The sequence below is a fragment of the Myripristis murdjan genome, chromosome 7 (genome assembly GCF_902150065.1).
Source record: "Myripristis murdjan chromosome 7, fMyrMur1.1, whole genome shotgun sequence".
Classification (NCBI taxonomy): Eukaryota; Metazoa; Chordata; class Actinopteri; order Holocentriformes; family Holocentridae; genus Myripristis; species Myripristis murdjan.
Genome location: NC_043986.1, coordinates 23,244,124 through 23,269,756, shown reverse-complemented (window position 1 = coordinate 23,269,756; position 25,633 = coordinate 23,244,124). Strand labels below are relative to the sequence as shown.

General features: G+C 41.5%; 1 protein-coding gene across 1 annotated transcript; it reads left to right on the top strand.

Moving 5' to 3' along the window:
* Positions 1-253: 253 nt before the first annotated feature.
* ankrd52a (ankyrin repeat domain 52a) lies at positions 254-23,869 on the top strand. The gene is made up of 28 exons (XM_030056211.1): positions 254-444; positions 1,034-1,117; positions 1,258-1,336; positions 1,530-1,600; positions 1,816-2,016; positions 2,211-2,298; positions 2,941-3,083; positions 3,294-3,506; positions 4,332-4,410; positions 4,518-4,632; positions 5,619-5,701; positions 5,815-5,932; positions 6,073-6,141; positions 6,255-6,395; positions 8,026-8,088; positions 8,639-8,750; positions 8,873-8,944; positions 9,045-9,246; positions 9,380-9,467; positions 9,628-9,745; positions 11,550-11,769; positions 11,847-11,934; positions 12,066-12,149; positions 12,397-12,542; positions 12,844-12,926; positions 13,145-13,227; positions 13,568-13,659; positions 13,767-23,869. Exons 3-28 carry the CDS (start codon positions 1,315-1,317, stop codon positions 14,036-14,038), a joined length of 3,066 nt encoding a protein of 1,021 aa, XP_029912071.1. The 5' UTR covers positions 254-444; positions 1,034-1,117; positions 1,258-1,314; the 3' UTR covers positions 14,039-23,869.
* Positions 23,870-25,633: the final 1,764 nt, after the last annotated feature.

The following is a 25,633-nucleotide window of genomic DNA, read 5'->3' as shown; positions in this document are numbered from 1 at the left end:
TAGGGCTATGACCCCCCCAATGATAAAAAGTGTCACTAAATTTGAAGGTACCAGGAGGGTTTGTAAAACACAGACAATGTAAAAATAACGCCTCTCGGTAATCAAATGAATGTTGATTGTGTGTTTTTATTCCGAGCAGGACTGTGTGTGGTGCTCAGCGATGTGTTTGGCCACACGGTTGAGCGCCACGCTCAGGGCGAGGCGACAGCGGCCCGCCACGCCTGTAGGCGGACCGCTCCGTCGTATGCTGCATCGTCAGACCAGACATTGGATAATGGACAACAACATGACAGATCCAGCCCGCAAGTCTGTTTGCAACCAATATGGTGTAGTCTGAAAAAGTGGATACAGTAGCGCACCGCCGTATACCTGCATTTTTATCCTCATGAAGGCTCCGTCCTGGCTGAGTTTGGGAGATGGAGAGTACTCACCATTGCAGACCAGGTGGGCTGAAAGAAGGCGCTCGCTGTCTGTGCTGTGGCGTAGTATATTTGCTGACAAACTGCTCTGGTGCGCAGCGTATTTTTTCCGTGCAATGGCTTGTTTTTCTTCACCAGCTAATCGGCGGTTATTGCTGTTTTTCTGTGCAATTAGCCGTCGCCTCCGCTATAATTTAATTATCCAGTGCCGTCGACGGTGATGATACATGAATTGTTGTGTGAGGGTCTTGCTCATGTTCAGGCCCTGCTCTGGGTCAGCGCCAGATTTAGCCAGACCCGTTTTACAGGCTAACGCTAGCTAGCTAGCTGCAAGACAAGGGCCCTTGTTGTAGGCCTCAGCGGGCTCCGTCCTATTTACTGAAGGGAACAAGCATCGTATTCACACAGCGAACGCACGACGTATAAAACTATGTTTTTAAGCGATAGCCCGTGTTTAAATCTTACTATAAGGGCGTATGGCTGTCAGTGAAAACGTATGCTTTTCTCTTGTAGCCAACATTATGACAGATGGAGCAAAATCGGAGCCGTCGCTTCGGAGAGCTGTTTTTTTATGCAACGTTAGCGTTACGTTAACAGACGCTTCTGTATTGCAGCCTCCTCTGGTCCAGGCCATCTTCAATCGTAATGCTGAAGAAGTCCAACTATTATTGCACAGTAAGGAGGATGTCAATGCACTGGTATGTACAAACTGCTTTTACTTTGCAAAAATAAGCAAGCGTCTTTGGTGTGTTGGACCTTGGAGTGGCGGTGGAATATGCAAATGACATGTCACTGCTGGCTGCTCCTACGTAGGCTCTGTGTTTTTTTCTCCCCACAGGACCAAGAGCGCCGTACGCCGCTTCATGCTGCTGCCTGTGTGGGAGACGTCCACATAATGGACCTCCTCATTGAGTCAGGTGAGGCTGCTGCATGTTCAGCTGTCAGCCTCCCGTGTGGGACTTACACACACATGGCGGTCTGCTCTTCCATTTTCCAAACCCACAGCAGATCTCTCCCTCATTGCTAGCTCAATGTTCAGCAGTAGGATGCTTTTTCACCAGCTAAGGCGTCTTGTGATCCCCTAACATGCCTGATTTGTTTGTCCGACAGGTGCCAGTGTCAATGCTAAAGACCATGTGTGGTTGACCCCATTGCACAGGGCGGCTGCTTCCCGGAATGAAGTAAGCTGTAAACTCTACTAATCTCCCTGTGCTTTCCAAGAGTCTAATGATGGCTCAGTCAGGATAACCTTTCTGTATTAATCTATTATCTGCTCATATCTAGGAAGTTATTGATTTCATTTAGATGCATCAAAACGCTGCACTGCAGGAAATACAGCAAACCACAGATGTAAAATATCCTTACAAGCCCCTTTGATTGCTTCTTGCTTCCCCAGAGGGCAGTGGGTCTGCTGCTGCGGCGTGGAGCAGAGGCGAATGCACGAGACAAGTTCTGGCAGACACCACTGCACGTGGCTGCTGCCAACCGTGCCACACGCTGCGCAGAGGCCCTGCTAACCCAGCTGAGCAACCTGAACATGGCAGATCGCACCGGCAGAACTGCCCTGCACCATGCTGCTCAGAGTGGGTTCCAGGAGGTGAGAAGGAGCACAGTGCAGTTTCTGTTTTTTTCCCCACTAAATAAATACGAACAACGTTTGGAACAGAACATTTATTTTTTTTATGCATATGTGGAGTGATAATAATCAGAATTTTCTAGAGATGTTTGGATTTAATCCACCCCATGATTAATTTTGCAAAATATAAACCGTTATAATCTTTTTTGTTACAGATGGTGAAGTTGCTGCTGAACAAAGGGGCCAACCTGAGTGCCATCGATAAGAAGGAGAGACAGCCTATTCATTGTGCAGCCTACTTGGGTAAGCAAGTTTCAGCTCTCTGCAACTTCTGGACAGTATAAAACAATTCTCACTGAAATTGCAGTTAAAGGATAATTCTGGTATTTTTAAACCTGGGCCCTATTTTTCCACTTTTTGGGGTCCAGATGACTGATAGGGGCAAAAATATTGTAAGTAATCCAGCAATGAGTGAGAACGCTTCAGCCTTCAGCTGCAAAACGCACTGCAATGTAGTCAAAGGGTGCAATTTCCCAAGTCAAATTACGACCACTAAAAGTGCTTTTTTAGCCACTGACTGGCAAAGATTGTTATTACAAGTGTCTGACAACATTTTCGCTTGTTCCTGCAGCGTTCTTGTTCAATACTAGACCAATTTTTTAAAAAATGTGTCCATTCAGTCATTTTGGACACCAAAAGTGGAAAAATAGGGTTGAAAAATAGGTTGAAACATATTGGAATTATCCTTTAAAGCTCTCTGTTTATGGTTTAGATTAGATTGGAGTGAGATGGAATAACATGGACGAGTCCTTGTGTTGATCTCAGGGAAGGAGAGTCCAGCCTCAGTGTGAATCCCACAGTACCAGTCTCCACACTCCACGGTGGTGAAATGCTGTGTATGAATAGGCTCCCAGTACTGAAGCACCATTGTTGTCTGTCTTGCAGGACATGTGGAGGTAGTGAAGTTGCTGGTGTCGCGCAGTGCCGACAAGAGCTGCAAAGATAAGCAGGGCTACACGCCTCTCCATGCAGCTGCTGCAAGTGGCCACATCGAAATTGTGAAGTACCTGCTGAGGCTGGGGGCAGAGGTGGGTTGTGTTTGTCATTTTAAGGACATTCATACTCAGAAGAAGTAGTCTGCTCCACTTTCTCATTTTTACCCTTTTGAATGCTTAAACGTTTAATGTGTAACCAGTCGTTCTTGAATCACAGATAGTTGATCTCTGGTCAGAGGAAGCTCAGACTCTACATTCAGTCCAAACTTGTATCGCATTATAATTTCTGTTTTGTTGCGTCAGATCGATGAGCCCAATGGCTTTGGGAACACGGCGCTCCACGTGGCGTGTTACATGGGGCAGGAGGCTGTGGCCACTGAACTGGTGAACCACGGGGCTAATGTGAACCAGCCCAACAAGAGTGGCTACACCCCTCTGCACCTGGCCGCCGTCTCCACCAACGGTGCCCTCTGCCTGGAGCTGCTGGTCAACAATGGGGCAGATGTCAACCAGCAGGTATGGAACGGGCTGAAATGCCCCAAAAGGAAACACATTCAGCATTGTTGGGGCCATATAACTAACTGTTGATAACAAAAGGCTGCTAGATAAATTTAACTCATTCAGGTCATTGTCCTGTTGGTGAAGGTCATTTTGATATAATCAAATTTTAGGTACAGATTTTGAAGAAAGTGTACATAGGCATTGTACCTGCTTCCCTGATTAATAATGTTGTAATTATTTGAATTAAAGCTTATATAGCAGGAATGTAGAAAATAAATAATGATTTTCATGATATTCTGATGTATAGAAACATTTATGCTCGAAAGTGGACATGTTGGGGTCTGGGGAATTTATGCCTCATGTATAATTGTCTAAATTACAACATTACCATACTAGTTGTGCACAAAACAGGAGACACTGCTAACATTTTTTCCCTCTTTTTTAACAACATGCAAATGTCAGTGAATGAGATCTGTTGCTTTCCCTTTTGTACTATCTCTGTGTAATACTGTAAGTGTAGACCACAGTAAGAGTGAAAAGAAGACATTCATTATCACTTGATAGAGAAATATCCGTAGGAGTATAATTTTTGTCATAATAGTGTAAAAAGTCTAAACAGTGTTTGAAAATGCAGAGTAGTCAAAATTAATTTATTCATTTATTTTGCTTTAGCCAAGCTGGTATGCCTCTTTTTACCTTCTTATGTAGTTTTCGGACACACTTTTGAAACATCTGAGTCGCTGTGTAGTCAAATGTAACTTTATCACAGTGATCTTTGTACTGTCGTTTGAGAAGAAATGTGGTTTTTATATTGTGGTTTTATGTTTTTACTATCTTCAGAGTAAAGAAGGGAAGAGCCCCCTGCACATGGCAGCCATTCATGGACGCTTCACACGCTCTCAGATCCTCATCCAAAATGGTAACCATAACAAGGCTGTCTGATTGACCTGTAAAAATACGTTATGGCAAGCTTGTCTCCCTTCTAATGGCTCTTTGATTGACTCTCCCCTCTGTACTTTCCATCAGGTGGGGAGATTGATTGTGTGGATAAGTATGGCAATACCCCTCTCCACGTTGCTGCTAAGTACGGCCATGAACTGCTGATCAGCACTCTGATGACCAACGGAGCAGACACGGCCAGGTATAGGAAATGCCTTAAGTGGCTCTGCTGATGAATGTGGTGCTGCTGTGAGGTTATGTAAAAGCACATTCAAGTGCAGTAACTCATGAAATGAGCCATTTATATATTACTCCCATGCTCTATAGGACGGCGAGGTGTAAGCAGATCTCTGTGTTTAGATATCGACACATTAACTACTTGGTTTCTAAGAGCCATTTCGTGCAAGATGTAGAGAAATCACTTCAGCATCACTATGTGCTTCAAATCAGTGCCGGCGTCGATCAGTCACTGTTCAAACTGACTGCTGTGGGGGCGCCCCGGTAGCTCACCAGATAAGAGCAGTTACCATGTGTTCAGACTGAGTCCTGATAACAGCATCCTGGGTTTGATTCCAACCTCAGGCCATTTGCTGCATTCACCCTCTCTCTCTCTCACCTTTCCCCTGTCTGTACTGTAACTGTCAAATAAAGCAGAAATGCCAAAAAAAAAAAAACAAAAAAACAAAAAAACACAGCAGTCCTGCACACATGAAACTTTATTCCTGCCTTGAGTCTGCTTGCCCAGCTTTCACAAGTGGTTCTTTTGTGGCTAATGTCTATGTAAATAGGTAAATTGGTCAAATTAAATACTCAGAGATAAATGGTCCAAAATATTCTGAGGTAACATGCAGCAGCATTACTTCATCAGTTACAGGTGGCGTAACACTTTTATTGGCTGAGAAAGTGAAAAAAATAGCTATATTATGTTAAACGCACACATTTCAATCCACGTGCTACAACATTTTTCTTACATCCCTCTTGATTTTGTGCTCCTTTTACAATAAATAGTTATTTTATAACAATTTCAGATTTGTTTTTCAGCTTTGTGCTAATTGGATGTGCGCATCAGAAAGCCAGTCCTAATGTGAACACAAATGTGCAGACATTTTCCACCTGGGCAGTCATGCTGCTCTTTATCTCATGTGAAATGTCTTTAAAATGATGTTTGTGTCTGTTTTGCCTGTTCAGACGTGGGATCCACGGAATGTTCCCCTTGCACTTAGCTGTGCTCTACGGGTTTTCAGACTGTTGTCGCAAGTTACTCTCCTCAGGTTTGTTTTGCACCATTTATGTGTGTAAACACTAATTTATTTGATCTTTGATGTCCATGTTTTTATGCACTTTGACACGGCCATCATCAGCAGTTGTCTTCATTCCCGTACAGGTCAGCTATATAGTATAGTTTCATCTATGAGTAAGGAGCATGTACTATCGGCTGGGTTTGACATAAACACCCCTGACAACTTTGGGAGGACCTGTCTACACGCTGCTGCCTCTGGAGGGTAAGCCATGCAATCTTCTCTGAACTGAGCTATTAAACTGACAAACAAGCGCTCCAGTATCACACTATTTGTCTGTCCTGAAGCTGCCGTTTCTTTTACTCCCAATTTAATTTCCCTCCTATGGTTGTCTTTCTTTACAGAAATGTTGAATGTCTGAACTTGCTCTTAAGTAGTGGTACTGACTTGAATAAGAGGGACAAAATGGGAAGGTGAGTTTTCTGCATTTTTGATAGATTTACATCATCAGATAGACTTTCATAAAAATCAGTAGTGCAGGGCTGAGACTCAACATTTTAGTTACATTTACGTTTGTTCCCCACAGGACACCGTTGCACTATGCGGCTGCTAATGGGAGGTACCAGTGCACTGTGACCCTGGTGAGCGCTGGCGCTGAGGTCAACGAGCCTGACCAGACAGGCTGTACTCCCCTGCACTACTCTGCCGCCTCACAAGCCTTCTGCAGGTTGGACCACTGATCGCTATCTTTCTGTGTTGTCTCTCACTCAGGGTGGGAAGGTGACACCAGCATCCAATTACATTCTCAGAAATGTTGTCTGTGGCTGATAATTTGTTGTAACCGTCTCTTCAAGAGGAAGTCAGTCATCATTTTAAGAGTTTCCTCAAAATCGGAAAAGCAATTTGTCAAAGTGGCAGTGGGAATTTTAGATTTAACCAGCTTCTGCAGTGTTTCCCGCTAATGTATTTAACTGTGGCGCCCAACACAGTTTAATTTCTACCAACACATTTTTATGTTGCTTAGGGGAAAAAATATTACTATCATTATTGTTAGTGTTTTAGTGGTTTTCAGTTATTTCCTCTCGCGTGCACCAGGCTGCAACTCTTGCCACTCCGCTTTGTTCCTACACACACGCTGGCCTTAGTGCGTCATCAAAATTAATGTCTCCCAGGTGCACATCACACTTTGTTCTTTGTCAGGGACTGATGTGCTCTCAGCTTTAATGAAAGTGAAAGTTAAAATTCCATAATTTACTCCAACCAGCTTGTGTTTGCGAAGATGTTTGCGAACAGTAACTGGATGCTTAAGGTATTGGAGATGTGTAAAGCTGCCCAACACAGATACAAAGTTAATGAGTGCAGTGCCAATACTGGGATTGTTCTGTCCACCATTACACACACTGTCACAGTAGGTAAAGGACAAGTGATGCATTCTTAACACACTACTCTGTTGCTCTGTAATTGGCAAACAAAAAAACCTCTTATCTGTCTCACCGTGTCTCTTTCTCTGTATCTTTTGGTGCACATAGACACACTAAAGTACAGCCAGAAAAATATAATTGCTTAAAAGGTTCCTTACACTTTCATTAATGCACATCTTCACAGAACATCAAGGTTCACACTCAAGTCACACTATGTTTACAGTAACTGAACCATCAACCTTCCTCTGATGGTTTGATTGGCATGCCTCTCTTGAGAATGTGTTCCCATTGCTCTTGATGCAGTTCACATCAACAGTGATTACTTTTGTGTGGGTTAAATTTTTCTCAATAGGCTGTGGTTAATGTCGGTCACTAGTTAACTGAAATCTCACCTGTAAACTAGCAAGAAAACTAACTCTAATAAATATCTCAGAATGTTGGCATCTTGCCCAAATGATGGAGACTACAACTCGGCTTTCATAGATAACAGAATAAATATATACAAACAACACTTTACACAATGTGAACAATATTACACTACAGCACATTATTATGACCATAATCTAACAATTCTCCTTAACGTGACAGTAGGTGCGTTGCCGTGCATGTATGAATAGTCTAGGAAATTGTAGCTGAGGGAAAACGTACAGCTGTTACCTCTTGCGGTGCTGCAGGTGTGGAGCGTCGGTCCACCAGTGTCACTCATGAGTTGTCATGTTGCATAAATTGAATTTGCCTACAGTTTCATGTGAAAGTTCCTCTGTTAAAAATATCAGACTGAAATGTTTCGTTGCTGTCAACCTAAGGTGCCCTGGTTTTTGGAAATGTGAAAAAAAAAAAAAATGCCAAAATACATTTGTAAAGCATTTGTTGGTTGTAAATGATATTTGCCAAGGCGTTACAGGTTTAATGGATTATCAAAACTCTTGCTTTCAGAGTTGATCGTCATTTTTCTGGGAGCCATCAGAGTGATGAGGATGAGGCAAAGGAGTCCTACTTGTGAGTTTTTTTCCCCACTCTGTCCCAACTCCCCTTCATGTGGTTTATCCATTAAAATATGATGAATTGATACAGGATTGAACAGGGTTTGTAAGCATCCTGGAAATCCTTGAAAATGCTTGAATGTGGTGCTTTCACGGTTTGGAAGTACTTGGATTTTGAATAAATTGGTGGAAACTGCTTGAAATGACTTTCATTACTTTCATAGAAAATTGCTGCCTAGGTGGCACATTTTGCAACTTTCAAATTTGTTGTGTTTTCCTTTTAATTTGTCTCCCTTCTGTAGAATGCTTTCACTAAACACAGTTTTGGTTGTTTTATAGCACAATAACATCTGATATAATGTGATAAAGTGAAATATTCATTTTGAGCAAATATGCATATTAAATTTACCACAGGCGTAAGAGGTTGGACAGGCTTGAAAATGCTTGAAAACGGCTTGAATTTGATTGAAGAGAAGGCGTAGGATCCCTGTATAAATCATGCTTTTGAATAACAGTCAAGCCGTAAGGTCTCTCAGTCAGATGATGCTCTTCTTTTCCTTTAACAGCTGCTTGGAGCATCTCTTGGACAATGGTGCTGATCCGTCGATGGTAAACTCAAAGGGTTACAGTGCTGTTCACTATGCAGCTTACCACGGCAACAAACAGAACCTGGAGCTGGTATGCTTCTTGTTTTTTCACCTCAAATCAACTCAAATTACCTCAAAACTCAACTAAGTGTATATATTTATCAGTCATCTCTAACAGCTTTAGACTGACGCACTGACCTGGTTTATTTTTAGCTCCTGGAGATGTCCTTTAATGCACTAGGAGACATAGAGAGCAGTATTCCTGTCAGTCCGCTGCATCTTGCTGTAAGTTGTTTTACCTTTCACTGTGTCTGCGGCTTGGCAAATTGGCCTCTTCATCTTTTACTGTGTGCAGAGTAGTGACCGTCTTCTTCTGTGCCCCCAGGCTGATAAGGGCCACTGGCAGGCGTTGCGTGTACTGACAGAGACGGCAGCCTATGTGGATGTGCAGGATGCTGCGGGGCGCTCTGTGCTCTACTTGGCTGCCCAGAGAGGCTACGCCCGCTGCGTGGAGGTCCTGTTGGCTCAGGGGGCCTCCTGTCTCCTCAATGACAACCGCTCCATGTGGACTCCAATTCATGTTGCAGGTATACTGTGCTCTGCTGCAGTATCTCAAAGAATAGCAGTGTTTTTCAAATATTACCCACCGGAATACGATTCATTTTTTCTTACTGTTAAAATGATTTTCTCTGTCTCTCACTCTGTGTATTTTAATACCAGCGGCCAATGGTCACACAGACTGCCTGCTCATGATGATTGATTATGGGGAGGAGGGGGATCTCACCAATGTCACGGACACATTTGGCCAGTGAGTGCTTCTTTTTATGTTAAGTCCTCCTGAAACAGCTGGGCTAATTTCTATATTCAGCTTTGTTGAAACGGTTTTGCTTAAAAAAGTTGTCAATATTCAATTTCGGAATGTGTGGAAAAACAATGTTTCCCCCCCTCCTCATTCCTTTTCCCGTCAGGACCCCTCTGATGTTGGCTGTTTTGGGAGGTCACACTGACTGTGTCCACCTCCTGCTGGAGAAGGGTGCCTTGCCTGACGCGAAGGACAAGAGGGGCAGCACAGCTTTGCACAGAGGGGTGGGTCAAAACACTTCAAATGGTTGTACCATCAAAATGTGTGTCAATACCAGAGCCTCTTCTATGCCACAACAAGCCATGCAAGACTGAATCACAGTTTTGCTCACTTAAAATATTTTTTCATTAATAGGTGTTGGGGATGCATGTCTCTAACTGCTGTGCTTTGTGTGTTTATTGGTTTTATGTGTAATGTTTTTGCAGTGTACAGTGATGTACTCTCTCTGCCATAAGAGCCTTGCATAGAGGAAATAAAGGTTGCAGACCAGGCAGTGCAGTAGAAGTTACGCAAGCATGCCAGCTGCTGCACACTACATTCACATATCAGAGAGTAGCTCAGTGATTTTCTAACCAAAGCGGCTAAGTGAATTAAACACATGAATTAAATGTTGTGGTCAGCAGTTCTTGTACTTACAATAACGCTGTGTTCCTGCAGCACTTCAGAGGTGGCGTTTTTTTAAATTCTGTGTAATTTCACACACATATCCCCCGTCCCCACCCCTCCACCAAGGCACCTAATGAGAGCCAGCATACTTGTTATAATGAAATCAGCTAGGGAAATACACGAATATGACATTTTTAGGCATCTAGATTTTACATAGTGTACAATGGTAGAGTTACATTCCTAAATCCAGCTTACATTAAGGAGTTTAAAAGGGAACGCAGCGTCACCCAAACAAGAAGTGTAACAAATATTTGTTTCTCTCAAGAATATTCATATGTAATGTAGAAACAAGAGGGGAAAAACGTGTTTGTGTCGAATAGAAAAGGCATAATTTTTGAGTTATCTAACAAAAGGAGTATTGGATACTTGAAAATATGTCATTACAGAATAGCATCTGTATCTCTGTCTTGATAATCTGTAGGTTAAAAACTGTTATTTTGGCTAGTGCGGTCTCTAATAGTGCATTAAAACACTGCATGTTATTATTTTAATACATGTTATAAATACATTAATGTGTGTGTGTCATTGCAGACACCCCAGTATACAGTACTGTGTGTCTCAGCTGACACCTGCATTTTCTGATGGGAGAAAACCATTTCCTTTCAGAGAGAAAGTCTAAAGAAAATATATTAGTTGTTTTTATTGCCCCACACCATGGCTGTATGAACCATACTCTGATTATTTTCAAGAGTGGCAAGTGTCTTTGTTAATTTGCACACTGATGTTTTGTTGTGTAACCGGCAAACTAATTATAAACTGTAACTTGGACACAAGAGCACAAAGCCAGGCTGTGGTGACATTACATAGCTAACGTTTGGTTAGATGGCCCACTTCAAAGGAATTCTGAGCTGCTGTGAAACAATTACTGAAACGCAGCTTTATTGTGGCTCATGCGAACCAGTCAGTTTTTTTCCTGTTAATTTGCAACACAATAATTCATTCCAAGATAGGAGAGACGGGTAATTAGTGTGGTTGATGTTTTATCTGGAAAGATAACTGACCTTCACTCCTTATTGATGTTGCTGTTGGCTCCAATGTGTTTCTGCATCATGTGCTCTTTCAGTGGTTAACTGATGCCAAGACAACTAACTTTTGCAGTGCGTTCATTGAACTGTTTTATTATTCAGTGGGGTCAAGAAATCACAGAAGGGCTCAATTCTTTCTGTACTGCCACTCCCACTATTGAGCTTAGACATGATCCTACACCAAAGTAAATGAACATGGGATGTTAAGAGGCAACAAATGTCAGATTACTGTAAAAATAGACTTCCAAAATGCCTAACTCTTCTCTATCCCGTTTGTCACCTGTATTTGTTGCTACATCTCTTAAGTCTGCTTGTCCTGTTTTGGTTTGCTGTCCAGGCTGTGTTGGGCCGTGATGACTGTGTGACAGCCCTGCTGGAGCACAAAGCTTCTGCACTGTGTCGGGACGCCCAGGGTAGCACACCGCTGCACTACGCCGCATCCAGAGGCCACACCGAAATCCTGGCCAGTCTGGTACAGGCCGCCGTGGCCACTGACCCACAAGATAAACTGCTGGACAACAAACAATATACCCCACTACACTGGGCTGCTTACAAAGGTTTGCTCGGTTTTATGGAATTAATAAATGGAAGATCTGTTATCTGTTACGCTGAATTTGTGTCCATCTGTTCTCAGGGCATGAAGACTGTTTGGAGGTTTTACTTGAACATAAAACACTTACCCATGAAGAGGGAAACCCTTTCACCCCACTGCACTGTGCTCTGTGAGTATCACTGAACTTGGAATAGGCTCTCATTCTTTGCGTCACTGTGTCAGAGGTAATAAATTACACTTCAAAAAACACACCACACGTTCAAGAAATATGAAAGGGTTGTACTCTCATCTTGCTTATAGGATGAATGGCCACAGTGGTGCTGCAGAGAGGCTGCTGGAATGTGCAGGGGTCCACATGATTAACACCAGAGATGCCAAAGGAAGGTGAGCACACAGAGCACAAGGACACTTTGCCTCGGTGTTCACGAAAAAAGGTCCTCAATAACTGGATAGGCACAGCCAAGGCAGCGTTTTCGCTCTTATTGTAACACTGTCAAGAGTGTCGCTTGTCTGTGTAAATATTTTGTGATGAAAGCCCAGTCGTTTCTACTTAATGCTTAACCACAGTCGAGCCTCTGTAGCTGTAACTTTGTACTCCGAAGTCTATACACTGTCTCACCTGTGGCCGTAGGACCCCGCTCCATGCTGCTGCGTTTGCTGAGGATGTGGCAGGGCTTCAGCTGGTGCTTCGCCATGGGGCAGAGATCAATGCAGTGGACAAAACTGGACGCTCTGCTTTGATGGTTGCCGCAGACAAGGGACAGAGCGGCACCGTGGGTACGTCTGCCAAAAGAGAGTATGCACTTATGCAATGCAGGGAGATTTGTTTCTAAAGAGTGGGCTGTTTTTAAGATTACTGCTGAAACATGGAATTCTGATCAAAATATGAATATGATGACCCCAGTGTTCACCTATGACTTGTAAATCAATGCATTAAACAAATTGAGCGCACTGGGATATACAAATCAGGACTGCACCAAACTTAGCATGATTGCACTTAATGTATTGCTACACTGAAGAATCTTGACTTTCAGAATTTGTAGCAGAAAGTAAATGTCTCTGTCTTGGTGTTGTCCAGCCATCCTTCTTCACAGAGCCAAGGCTGACCTGACACTGCTGGATGACAACAGGAACACTGCCCTGCACCTGGCCTGCAGCAAGGTAAACATTGCCCAAAATTACAGAAAACCCAACACTGTTTGCTGAACATTGTCACCATGCAGAGGTGGTCATTTGTCAATAATCAGCTATGATTTGTTTTAATATAAAAACTACCAGTGCTGTAGAAAGGAGTAGAAACAAGCACTTGCTTTGAATGTTCAGCATCTCCCTTGGACAAAAGCACATTCATCTTGTTAATATCCTTATTTATTCCTCAGGCTCATGAGATGTGCGCCCTGCTGATCTTGGGGGAAATCCACAATCCCACTCTGATAAACGCCACCAACAATGCACTGCAAATGTGAGAACACAGAAAAAAAATTTGACCTACCTTTTTCTACCTCAACAAAAGAAGGATAGGCTATTATTAGAGGCAGGTTATTGTTTGTTTTTTCATGTCCAGAGGCCCCGGTGCTAAAAAGTGCTAGAATTTTTTTTTGTTTGTTTTGTTTTTGTTTTTTTTTTGTTTTGTTTTTTTTTTTTTTTAATTTACACTGAGCGCTGCAAAATGTCCTCAATTATAGTTATTGGCAAAAATATCGAGATTTTTTTGTTGTTGCTGTTAATATCACACACCCCTAGCGTTTATTTATTTATAGCTGTTGTTGCCAACTCTCAAACTCTGCCTTGTTCTCCTCCAGGCCGCTCCATCTTGCAGCGCGTAATGGCCTGGCTACGGTGGTGCAGGCCCTGCTGAGTCGAGGAGCCACCGTGCTGGCTGTGGACGAGGAAGGTGAGCCGTGGTCGACTTCTGTCAGTGGCGTACACGTGTGGAATACTCAAAAGGTTTCCGACCTTGTTTAGTGTTTGTCTGTTGACTGTGTGTCGTCTGCTCGTCAGGCCACACCCCAGCCCTGGCCTGTGCTCCCAACAAGGACGTGGCTGACTGCCTGGCTCTGATCCTCTCTACCATGAAGCCTTTCCCCCAGCGGGACCCTTCCTCCTGCTCCTGCTCCTCTCCCACAGTCTCCCCCTCCCCAGGTCTCAACTTGCTGAAGCACTGCGGCATCACTGCTGCCTGCGCCCCCCTGCCCAGCGGCGGCCTCCACAACGGCTACGTCAAAGACCGCCACGGTGCACCGGTTGGCCTGGACGGGTGCCTGTCTGAGTGAGGTTGTCTGCCCCCTCAGTCAGCTGCTATCACCATCATCACCACCAGGGGGCGACTCCCTTTAACACGGCCCAGAGGACCAGGAGAGCACCCACCCACATGTCTGTTCTCTATGTATGTATGTGTTTGTGTGTCAGTGTGTGCGTGCGTGAGTGTTTGGTCTTCTCTTGAGGTGCAGTCAAACCTAATATGCAATTAGATCCCATTCCTCCATCTCCTAGTAGTGCTCAATACTTAGAGGCTGGTTGCTCTACAAGGTCACTCAAATGAAGTACGGCATCCAGAAGGGATGCTTGCAATCTGGCCATCCCCCAACCATTGAACCCTTTAAACTCATGTTGGCATAATTATATAACTGACAGCTAATAGCATGGAAACCTCTATATCTTTGTCTCTCTCTCTCTCTCTCTCTCTCTCTCTCTCTCTCTCTCTCTCTCTCTCTCCATATCATTCAGTATTTAAAGTCATATCATCTTTGATCAGTTGTGGTGACCTTGTAGAGGAAGGCACAGCCGTACCAAAAGAATGATCAAAGAGTTTTTTTGTTTGTTTGATGTTCTTTTTCTTTGTTTTTGTTTGTTTTTGGGGTTGTTGATTTTTTTTTTTTTTTTTTTTAAGTCCGTTAGCCTAGATTTTTATGAAGGAATCATACAAGGGAAAAATCTAAATTTTGCTTAAGAGTGCAATGCTAGTGTACTACAGTACAATCCGAAATTTGGAAAAGGGTCACAAAGATGTTATTTCCATAGTGTACTTTAAATGTACGGCCTAGAATTGTTTGGCATTTTAACAAGAGATAATTTGGTAATGCTGCTGAATACATAAAGCACGTCTCCCTACAGAGGAGGGCCATGTTTGGGTTGGCATTTTAAGATCAATTTGTTCTCAATGCCAACTTCATGTTTTAAAGATGCTAAATAAGTGTTTGTAAAGCTAGAATGTTTCTAAGCATATAAGTTATGACCAAAGTTGATCAACACTACTATGGCTATAAATTATTTATTTGAGATGAACTGTACTGTATAGAGAAAGACAATAGATCTTGATATACCTCGTCAACTCGTTTAGCAGCTGCTTCATCTTCACCCAGGGTCCGTAGGCCTAACGTTCTCTCTCTGTAGGACTAGAGAACTATTGTAGGATAGTGACTGACTGAGGCCTTGTTTATTTCTAGATGAAGGCTTTACTAGTAATATCTGCCAACAACACCTCATCAAAGCATCGTATATCTGAGCACATAAATGAACAAGCCATTTCAATTTATTTCCCATCTCTTTACTTAATGAACAGTGTTGGATTTTTTTGTTTTGTTTGTTTTTTGTTTTTTTGTTTTTTTTGGCTAACGATTTCACAATTTGAATGGCCTAATTATCAAAAGAGAGCAATCAGTTTTGGTTTTTAGGCGCTTACATAGTCCCATTCTTTGTGTATTTGAAGTCGAACCGGCCATCAGCGTTGTGGTTTTTAACAAGCTCACACTAACTTGGGAGTGTTAATTCGGAGCTGGTGAACTAGTCTTAAACACCTTAACAGCTTGTATCTCAACTTTCTGGTGGTCAGCTCTGATCAGTTTGAAAAGATAGAGTATTCTCTGCTATTTTTGTTAGGTAGTTTTCAAGCAATATTTTCTTTTTGGCCTTTTTTTTAACCTTATTGAATAGACAATCACTGTCACAAGGGCTTTTGTTTCCCTGGAATGTTTTTTTGATTTAATTTTTTTTTTTTTTTTTTTTATTAGTTCATGAAAAATTATCTAAAGACTAAACGAATGGCTGTGTGTGCCGGGCATTTTACTGTCAGTGTCAACACAAATGCACTGGATTGCCTTTATGGCATCTCATGAAATGCCTTTTGACCCATGCCTTCTGTAACACATCATTTCAGTTGGAATGCTTTCTGGCAGAGTACGACAAGCCCTGATGCTGATTATCTTTCCACCCATTTGATAGCTTAGCAACGGCATTGAACCACAGTTACAACAGAGTATCTAGTGGGGAAAAAACATGTTTGACCGGCATAAAATACCTTATGCGTCCTGGCATCGTGAATGACCAGGGAGAATTTACAACTCTTTTGAAAGCAAATAGGGCTAAGAGGAAATGGAGAGGGAACTTCGCTTAGGCCAATACCTGTTGTTTAGATTTCAGGAATAGCAAAAATCCAAATAATTGTGCTTTTGGTGTTCCTTTTTGTTGTCTCTTCATCCCATGTCTGGTACTAAGCATACTAAAGATGATTGTATTGGACCACTAGAGCTTTTTTGTGACTTAAACATGTTATTACTATGCCATTCTGTCTTCTTAGGCCATCTGCTGATGGTTAAATTACACTGATTCAGATCATTTTCATTGGCATGATAGTTTCATATCGACTCGTAATGAAATGGCACAATTGCACGCTTTAGTTGAAGTTTGACTGGATGAGAGATGAGGACCTAGACTTGGCTATGTCATTAACTGCCCCTGCAAACAGTTTTTTCATATTATTGTATTTTACTGGATATTCTTAAGATTGACATTAACTCCATTTCAGTGCAGTGAATTCACTGCATTAGTGTTTCACAAGCCTAGATGTCTAATTGGCATTTCAATTGATCTCCCTAACTAAGTGTATTGAAATGGAACTAATTGTAGACCCCCCAGCCCTTGTGCTCCTGGTCAAATTGGTCTGTGGAGCAAAGGGATTTGTAGAGTGATTTTCTTTTCTTTTTTTTCATGATTTGTTTAAGGAATAGGTACATTTTGTAGTCTCAGGATCTGTGTTGAAGCAGCAGGCAAAACGTACTAATCAGATCAGAGATCTTAACAGGAAAATCACCCAGTTTTTTTTTTTTCTTCCTTTCTTTCTGTTTGATGGGATGGTCCACAGTATATAGTTCCTTTTTAACCCTGATCTCATAGCACTTAATTAGATAGACAAGCACGCACTTTAGTACATTCAGGTCCTAAGTGTGCAAAATTGAGCAGATGTAATGTATGTACTTATGTTTACATGCATGTGTTTTGCTGCCGAATACGAGAAAGTTGGGTTGCAAAAGACAAGCAAAGGCTGCAACAAAATTGTACTCTAACAATGCATCATTGACACAAAAAAAAGTGTATCTAAGCACTTGGGGACAGTGTCCACTGCCCACTGACTTTTTGTGTTATCTATCTCTGGGCAACTAGTCCAGCAAAGTGATGAAACTGCATCACCCAGCCTGCTGTTAACAGATCAGGCAAAATCACTTCAGTTCAGCCCAGCGATTTTTAACCAACACCTCAGGCTCTTCAGAAAGCCGACATATTCCCTCTACCATCTGTAGGTGCTGTCAGACCGGTCGGTTCGGGCAGGGATTTTTCTCTTGTGATGTCCTTATTTGACCAGTAAATGGAGCCATTCCCCCTGCAAATACACAACTTGTAACTGAATCCTTATGTTGTATCACAGTATTCGTATACATGCTTTTTTATTTGTGTGTACCAATGGTAAATGAGTGCTTGTGCATGGAGCTAGATCACAATTTTGATGTAAAATGGATCAAACAAATGGAGCATATACAGTATATCTGGCGTCAGAAATGGAAAGCAATGAAAGGTCCAATTGTAGCAATAGAGAGTGTGTGTAATAGTGTGCAGCACAAAAATTGCACTGCCATCCATTTAGGCCAATTCAGTAAATCATTGCATAAATGCCAATGGAAGATTTAAATGCGGGTTAGATGTGTGAATCTTTGGTCACAAATAAGGCCTACTTGCCAAAATTTGTTAAGGGGGAAAACCTCTTAGTAAAGCAGCAATGGATTTATGCATATGTTCAAGCAGTTTACAGTCTGACCTTCAAATCTGAGCCATGAATTTACTGACTGAAATGAATGTAGGGTCAATTTAGAGCAGGACAGTTTGCTTTCTCCTGACTTTAGACTATTGCTCTTCATTTGTCTTGCATAGATACAATTATACAGGTAGCACGAAATAACCTAATTCTCTACATATTATTTGTGTATTAGTCTTCCTGCAGCGAGGGTCTGGGTAGGTTTTTGGCATTTCTGTTGGGAGTATAGGCCTACTGTTGTGTAATATCTCTTTTTTTCTCTCTGTTTCTCTCTGTTAGTGTGGAGCGTAGCCTACAAGGTAAACAGAGAACAAGAGGTCAGATGAATTTAACGTTCATGTTCATCCATTCCATTGAGATTGCCTTACAGTACAGTAAAACAAGAAAGACAATAAAGGACTACAGTAGATATGATCACACATAATCGTAAATAGCCTATATTTGACAAAAATGCACCTAAGCTACACCCATTTAGTGCCATAGAAACCTTTATTTGCCTTTAGACATAAATCAATTTACTTGGTCAGTAACTTATTCAGAGTTAGTCAGGATAACTACCATTTTGTGTTTGGAGCTGCATGTCTTCGCCAATTATATTAGTCAAGAAAAAAAAAAATCCAAAAAAATAAAAATAAAAAATGTAGAAAACATTTGCATGGAATAGTAGTCATTAAATACAAGTGTTCTGTTAGTTTGGTGTTGGTACAAATCTATTTTATAATTGGACACTTTGGAGAACATAGTCAGTCCTTTTGGTATTGGCAAAGCAATCCCTAGGTCATGGTTTGTATAACAAGGTGGTTTATAACGTGTGCGTGTGTGTGTGTGTTACCAGGAAAGAAAAAAAAAAGTTGATGTCTGCAAAAGCATGGTATATACAGTAAGGAATTGATTTGCCTCAATGGATGTCTCGGTTCTTACTTGAAGTTACGTTGATACATGGCAAATTTCAATTCAACTCTCTGATCCACTGTTGAGCCTTTTGCCTTAAAAGCTGAAAATGAAATAATATCTGGCAGTACCTGATAAGTTACATCACCTGTAGAGTTATGCTGCTTGGTTAGATTGCGAAAACTTTTGGCTAATTTTGATCTCACAGACATCCGTGGGTGTCGGGAAGCACACAAATCAATTGAGGTAGCACATAGCTCAAGGTTGCCATGGTGCAGAGATTGTTGTGAGAGGTTAGGATATTGCCATATTTGCCACTGTGAATGAATTATTCAGAATTCACTGATAAACAATCAACTTTGGCTTGTCCACTATCCAAAGCCAAATAACACTGGGGATTAAAGTGGTGTACCTCAAGAAAAGGAAAAAAAAAAAAACAGAGAGAAAGGAAATTGTTTGGAGGAAATTTGTCCGGCTATGCTAACAAAGAGTTAAAATCTTCTGATCCATCTTGTCATGGGCAGTATAACTCTGCTTAAACCAGCCTAAATCAGAAATGTGTCTACGCAGAAGTGTTAGATAAGTGTCGGCAGATGTCTAATGTTTCCTACCTTACAAAGGGGCAGTAAACTGCACCTTGTACTTTTATTGGACCTGCGGTTTTACCTCATCAGTGATCTTTTGTGTGACGATGCTGACATTAATCCTCTGTGATTTATTCTTGTTTTTCCTGATGCCAGTAGGTTAGATTTCTCTCTTCTAGTGTGTGTGCGAGTGGTTTTCAATAAATGCATGTTGATCCTTTACATGCACAAGTCCCTTGTACAGTACAGAAAAGCATAGTAATCCTATTTCTCTTTGTTATACACAGTCTATTACCTGGTGCAAGTCATATAAGGGGTAAGGGTACAGTCCAATTTAAAGTGGGAGATGAAGGTAGCTATATAACTTTACCTCTACAAGTTAAATCAGTACATTTTTACTGTATGACTAATGCTAGTTTGACCGCCTTCCCCACCTGAACACTTGGTTATTTATTTCCCCCCACCAAAAGGACCTGTGTAATATCCAGCACAGTGGTGGCATGGTGCCTTTTATTTGTTACTACCGAAAGGTACGGTCTTCCATTTGTATTTCCCAGAAGCCTTATAATGGGAAAAAAAAGAAATTATAATGAACGTATAAGATGACAGTAGATAGGCTCATATTCCCTCTGAGCATGATTATTCTCAACCCTATGTGAGTTAGAAAAGCCTAAATAATTCCTCCTGTTATAGTCTGCATTTATGATGCATTTTCCAGTGGCCGAGTGGTCCCTTAGGGTGGCAAAATAACTGCACATTTCACTGATGCGATTTTTGGGCACACCAAACATTTGGATGGGTGGGGAAACAATAGAGTATGAAAGCACAAATCCAAAGATGGCACCTCGGGGCTAAGATGGCTCTCCCAACACCGTGGAGTTCAGGAGCCTAGGAAAAATGTAGGCATACATGCGAGTGCAAACATCCGACTCCTGAGTGCAGAAAACATGAGGCTTGATTGTCAGCAACACATTAACTGTAGAAAGACAGTTGTCTCAAATTCCAGAGCTTACTCATTCTGATTGTTCTTCTTTGGTATTCATAATCGATTTGTAACTTCATGATGCAGTCCAAGTTGTGAAATCATATGGTACACGCATACAAGATAAAAGTGATAACGTTTAGGCAAACTGTTTTGTCGTGACTGTGCTGCAAATTGATTGTGGAGATTGTTTGTGTTCTTAGGGTAGACTGATTTAAACGTAGGGTTGCAGTAGTAGCTGTGTGCAGTGTTAATAACAGTGTGATCATACTATAGAAGTGATGTAACATTTGTTGTCTTATTACAGCATTAAGGCATGAATCATCTCTCAAGCTGACCTCGTTTAAAATAGACAAAAGATAAAAAGTGCAATAACCTTTTGTTTATCATTGCTTCCTCAGTTGAAATATATTATTTAATATGCCCTTTCTGTTAACACCAAAAGTCACTCCTCTGCAGCCAACAGAGGATTCAGACGGTCCTCTAGTTGGTGTTCAGAGAAGTGGCATTTGATAGTGGAGTGTGTGATATTCCATTCTTAAAAATACTGTGATCGATAATTCAACTTTAAAAGCTGCCTGCTCAGAGAAAGGACCGTGCACAAGTCGAGTGATAGATTTGAGTAGGTGCATTTTTTTTTCTTTTTTTTCCTTCTTCTTCTTCTGGATGGGCTTTGGTGGTATTGTACTTTGGACTTAGACCTAATTCCTTGAATTCTGGTTTATAGCTGATAGACATGTTCATTTGCATGTGTAGATGTATATGCATCCTCTTCCTCCTTGAATGAAATGTTTTCTCAAAAATATTTAGACCTGCTGTCAGTGAAGTATGCGGATAAAAGGAATTATGAAATGCCTTATAATATATTTGTTTTCAATGTTAAGCATTAAGGGTTCCTCTGTGTCCCTCCCTTTTCAGCGTGTAGCCTAAAGCTTGTACAGTCAAGAAACTCATGAGATTTATATCTACTGTATAGCCTATGTGTTCTCAGAATTTGTTACTTGGAGGTCCTGTGATTGTGGTTTTAGAGTAACATTCCCCTTGAAAGTGCCGTTTGTTTTCACCAGCAGAGGATGTGTCTGGGAAGGGAAAAAAAGTTATTTGCAAGAAGGAAAAAAAAAACATGAAATGTTCAAAACACTTTTCCGACGTGTATTGGTAAACTCTTATTGAACTGAATGACACAAGGTCTTTGTACAGGTGAACTAAGGCAGCAATCTTCTGATGGAGCACCTTATCGACTTGCTCTTTCTGTGAGCCCACAGTGGAAGTAGTCTCACACTAAGCTTGATTACTCTAAAGCAGAGCCATATCAGAGACATTGCCCATTAGGAGCCCCCTTGAATGTGCTATTAGGAATAGCCTACCATAGGAAAGGATGTATACTGCATGTTCTGTGACATTTTATTAGTGTTAGTCCCCTTCATGTTTTTATGTTTACTCGGCTTCACAGTAGATGTTGCCCCCTTATTGCAACTCACTAGCTATTAACAATCCTCTTACAACTGGACTGAAGCAGGCATTGATCTGCTGCCGAGGCAGCCTTACTTCATTGCAGATTTAAAAAAAAAAAAAAAAAAAAAAAAAAAAAAGCAAACAAAAAAATGTTTAAAAAAATGACAACATGTAAAGGGGTTGCCTGTTTTACTTTGTGTGGCTTATCTGGGGAAATACCAAGGAGCCCTTATCGTGAGTGGAAGGACTCTGGATCAGGGCATGTGATGAGTTACAATCAAATAGTTTCACAGTGCACCTTCACAAAAAAAGAAGTTGGCTTGTCCACCCAACATTCCAAAGTTTTTCCTTTTTCCACAATCCTGGCCCATTGATGATAGAAATTTCTTTTGCTTTGCTGGTGAATGGAGTGGGCATGTGTGTGTCAATGACAGGGTTCCCTATTTTAGCCTAACGCTGATTACCTCATTTACAAATCTGCAAATATACTATTCTACTGTGTGTAAAGGAGTCAATGCCATCACCAGCAGCATGGTCTCTAGACCTGTGATGACAACAGGACCAATGATCTTACTCTGTTGAAATTATCCAATTTAAAATATGACCAGTCTACGAACATAGGGCGAAGACTTCAATGTCTGTAAGGCCAAGTGGGCCCTATAAGATTTCTTCAGCCGGTGAATTCACCACAGTTGCTATTGCCAGTCAGCTTTTCAGCATCGGGATATTATGAAAAGGCAGCGTCCAATTTAAAAAGAAAATCTCGCTGCTGGATTTTTACCCTGATCTTTAACAGTTTTGTGGAATGGCTTAATTTGACAAAATCTGGACAAATCAATATTCCACACAATTTTAGACCCGCAGGGTGAAAGTCTGCTATCATATCGGCGTCAGAGTTGCACTGCTCCTTAAAGGATGGCGGGGATAGCAGCTGTGGCACGCGCACGGCTGAAGAAATCCAGCCGAAGCCTGATGTATATTGGAATTATTTAAGCGAACGATCATGTTAGCATCACTTGCTGTTTTCAGTAGCATTTCTCCTACCTCTTTATTTTGCAGCCTTGAGTATTGTTTGTCTCTCCACCTGTTTTAACATAAATCTATTCACAGTACGGGAATTCAGATTTATCATAAGCAATGGTAGTTATACATAATGAAGTGTGCTTGGTTGTGCTGTATGTGTATATGTCTATTTCACGTGAAAAAAAAAAGTTATTTATGAGAAGCATTTATACAACAAAATACCACTGGAATGTGAAGCCAGACAATGTTATGATGCAGATTATGATGATCGTCTATCCCCTTTAACATTCAGTGATGCATGGCCAGAGGAATCCTCTTTTGGAAACGAAAAACCATACATTGGCTTGTTTTTATTATTTTCTTTTATTTTAATTACCATCTGTTTAGTTTCCTCTTGTGCGTGTATATTCCCTGTCGAGCCCTACAGTGTATTTCAACGTTTACAGCTTCATGTGTTCTGGGTCAGCCATTGCCCTGCCATTGGACTTGATATTACAGGTTGTCATGACGGAAGATGTGAGGTGGATTTGTTATTCTGTATGAGGGTGAGTTTGAGCCCTTCAAGCCGTATGCCTTCGAATTCATCTGTCCACTCCAAACCAAAATTCTGCTACATAGGTGTCTGTCTCCACACTGCCCCATCACTTCACATCTGATTTGACTTACAAGGGGTACAGGACAAGGTGAAAGGTTTGAGGTTTTCTGACCAGGGCCCCCATGCCTACTCTAGGACAGGACCAGCCCACTCCCCCTCACCCACTATCTCACCTAAACCTCAAGCCATTCATTTCTTTTCTTTTCTTTTCTTTTTTTTCGACAATGCAATCCTGAAAGCACTTTGCCTTGTTATTCCTTTGTGTGAACATGTGAATGATAATTTGTTACAAAAATGTTAAATATGTATAAGATCATTCACTGTTTTGGAAAAACCTGCATCTGTCTTTCTGACGTTAAAAGAAAAAAAGAGAATTTAGTGACATTAAACCTGAATCTATTTTATAAAATGTTTGCTGCAGCCAATTGGTCTTGTCATTCAGTATTGTGGCTTAGGGTTGTTTGTGTTCAATAAAGTGCTATTGCTAAATATTTACTGGGTTTGAAGTCATTTTTTGCCACCTCACCATTGTGACATTCATGCTGTTTCCACATTTTTTCTGGTATTTTCACTGTAGCCGTCAAAGATTATTGAAGATGAGAGCTATCGAAACATTGTATCCAATATTAATTTTTGTGAAAATCTGTTCAGCATCTGAGAGAAAGTCGTGTTTATGAAAGCGCTTTTCCTTAAAGTCTGCCCACAAAAGAAAACATTCTCCAAGCAGCACCAGAGGATTAGCTTGACTTTGTTTCGCCTACATCTACTGGCTGCTGAGCCGCACTGTTTTCAAATGTGTAAACAATGACTCACTGATGCTGGGTACTATTCAGATCATAGTTTCTGTTCCAAGCCCTCTGACAACCAGGATAATATCGTCACCTGGAATGGATCATCATGTCCGGAGAGTATATGAGCTGGAAAAACCTGAAGTGCAAACCCGGGCTTCAGAAGCCTACAAACTGATTCTCAATATGCCACATTACATTTCCAAATCAAACTGTTTCCAAGACGGTCACAAAATGGGAAGAAAGAATTCACTGAACCTTGCACATTTAAACATCAGTAAGTCTCCATGTATTTACAGAATGACTTCAATGAGGAAGAAATGGTTTAATAGAGATATTACATGAACCAGGTGTTTGTTAGCTGGCTCTGCAGTGCCACACAAGGCCATGTCATGGCCACCATCCACATCAAGCTTCCCACCCCTGACTGTTTTGGCTCTGGAGAGCTGCGACCTGACTGTGACCATAATGGAGATGCTGTTCTGACCGAGGGATTTCTTTGGAACGGTTTGGGCCTAAACAACACAGTAAAGGCAGGAGATGTGTTATTACCGCCTGGGCTCAGTGCTCCCAGGACATTGGACTCTAGCTCTAAATCATACAGCCGCATATTTTGGTTAGTTCCCATGAATTATCATGCACTGTGATGACATTTCTTTTTGACAGTGTTCAAACTTGCAATCGCACTGGTGCTGACTGATGACTCATGTTGTTTTCAATGTGTTCCTCCTTCTGTTAGGCTATATTCCCAGTAATCCCACCCACTCTGCCGTGCCGTGCACTCTCTCTCTGGATCTTGGCTGCTATCCCTGTCCTTCCGGCTTGCCTTCTGTTAACATACAATGCACTGTAGCAGGTCTTGTCACCAAAACACATTTGCACTGCAACACCGGAGTGTATCATGTATCATCATTAAAAGATAGATAAATTATCAATACTAGCAATGCTTATGACCTTGCAATGGCTACGCATCCCCAGATCATCCCATAATGCAATGCATATTGCCCTCTCTGTCTCATTGTGTTGTGTTCTTAAGATTATCAGGTGATTCATTATATCTAAACCCCTCTCTGCAGGCAGTCAGTGGAATCAGGGATGCAACAGGATGTCATTACAGCATCCTCACTGCCATCACTGCAGAGAGGGGACCAGACAGGTAAACTGGCCCTGGCTCAGCACTGGCATGCCAGGATTATTACAGCCAGTGCCAGTAAACACCATGGCAGTGCCGGGGGGGTGTAATAGTTTTTGGAAAATTAATTCAGAGCCATTCATTCTGTGTGAGAGCTTTGTTGCTATTCCTTTGGTGAAAAATAGAGCATGTGGCTATATGGCTAAACAACTTATTTTTATTTTTACAATTCAAGAATCAGAACATCTTGTATTTCAAAGCATGGGTCTTCAAGAGTGTCTCTAAGTAAAGTTATTTAACATTTTTGCAATAGTTTGGGTTGGACTACCCGAT

What these genes read in the sequence shown, in the direction of transcription:
- ankrd52a (XM_030056211.1), top strand. Translation starts at nt 1,315, where the DNA reads ATGGACCTCCTCATTGAGTCAG. An exon ending in GTCACGGACACATTTGGCCA is followed by an intron (nt 9,468 to 9,627) that starts GTGAGTGCTTCT and finishes TTTTCCCGTCAG; the next exon opens with GACCCCTCTGATGTTGGCTG. An exon ending in ACACTGGGCTGCTTACAAAG is followed by an intron (nt 11,770 to 11,846) that starts GTTTGCTCGGTT and finishes ATCTGTTCTCAG; the next exon opens with GGCATGAAGACTGTTTGGAG.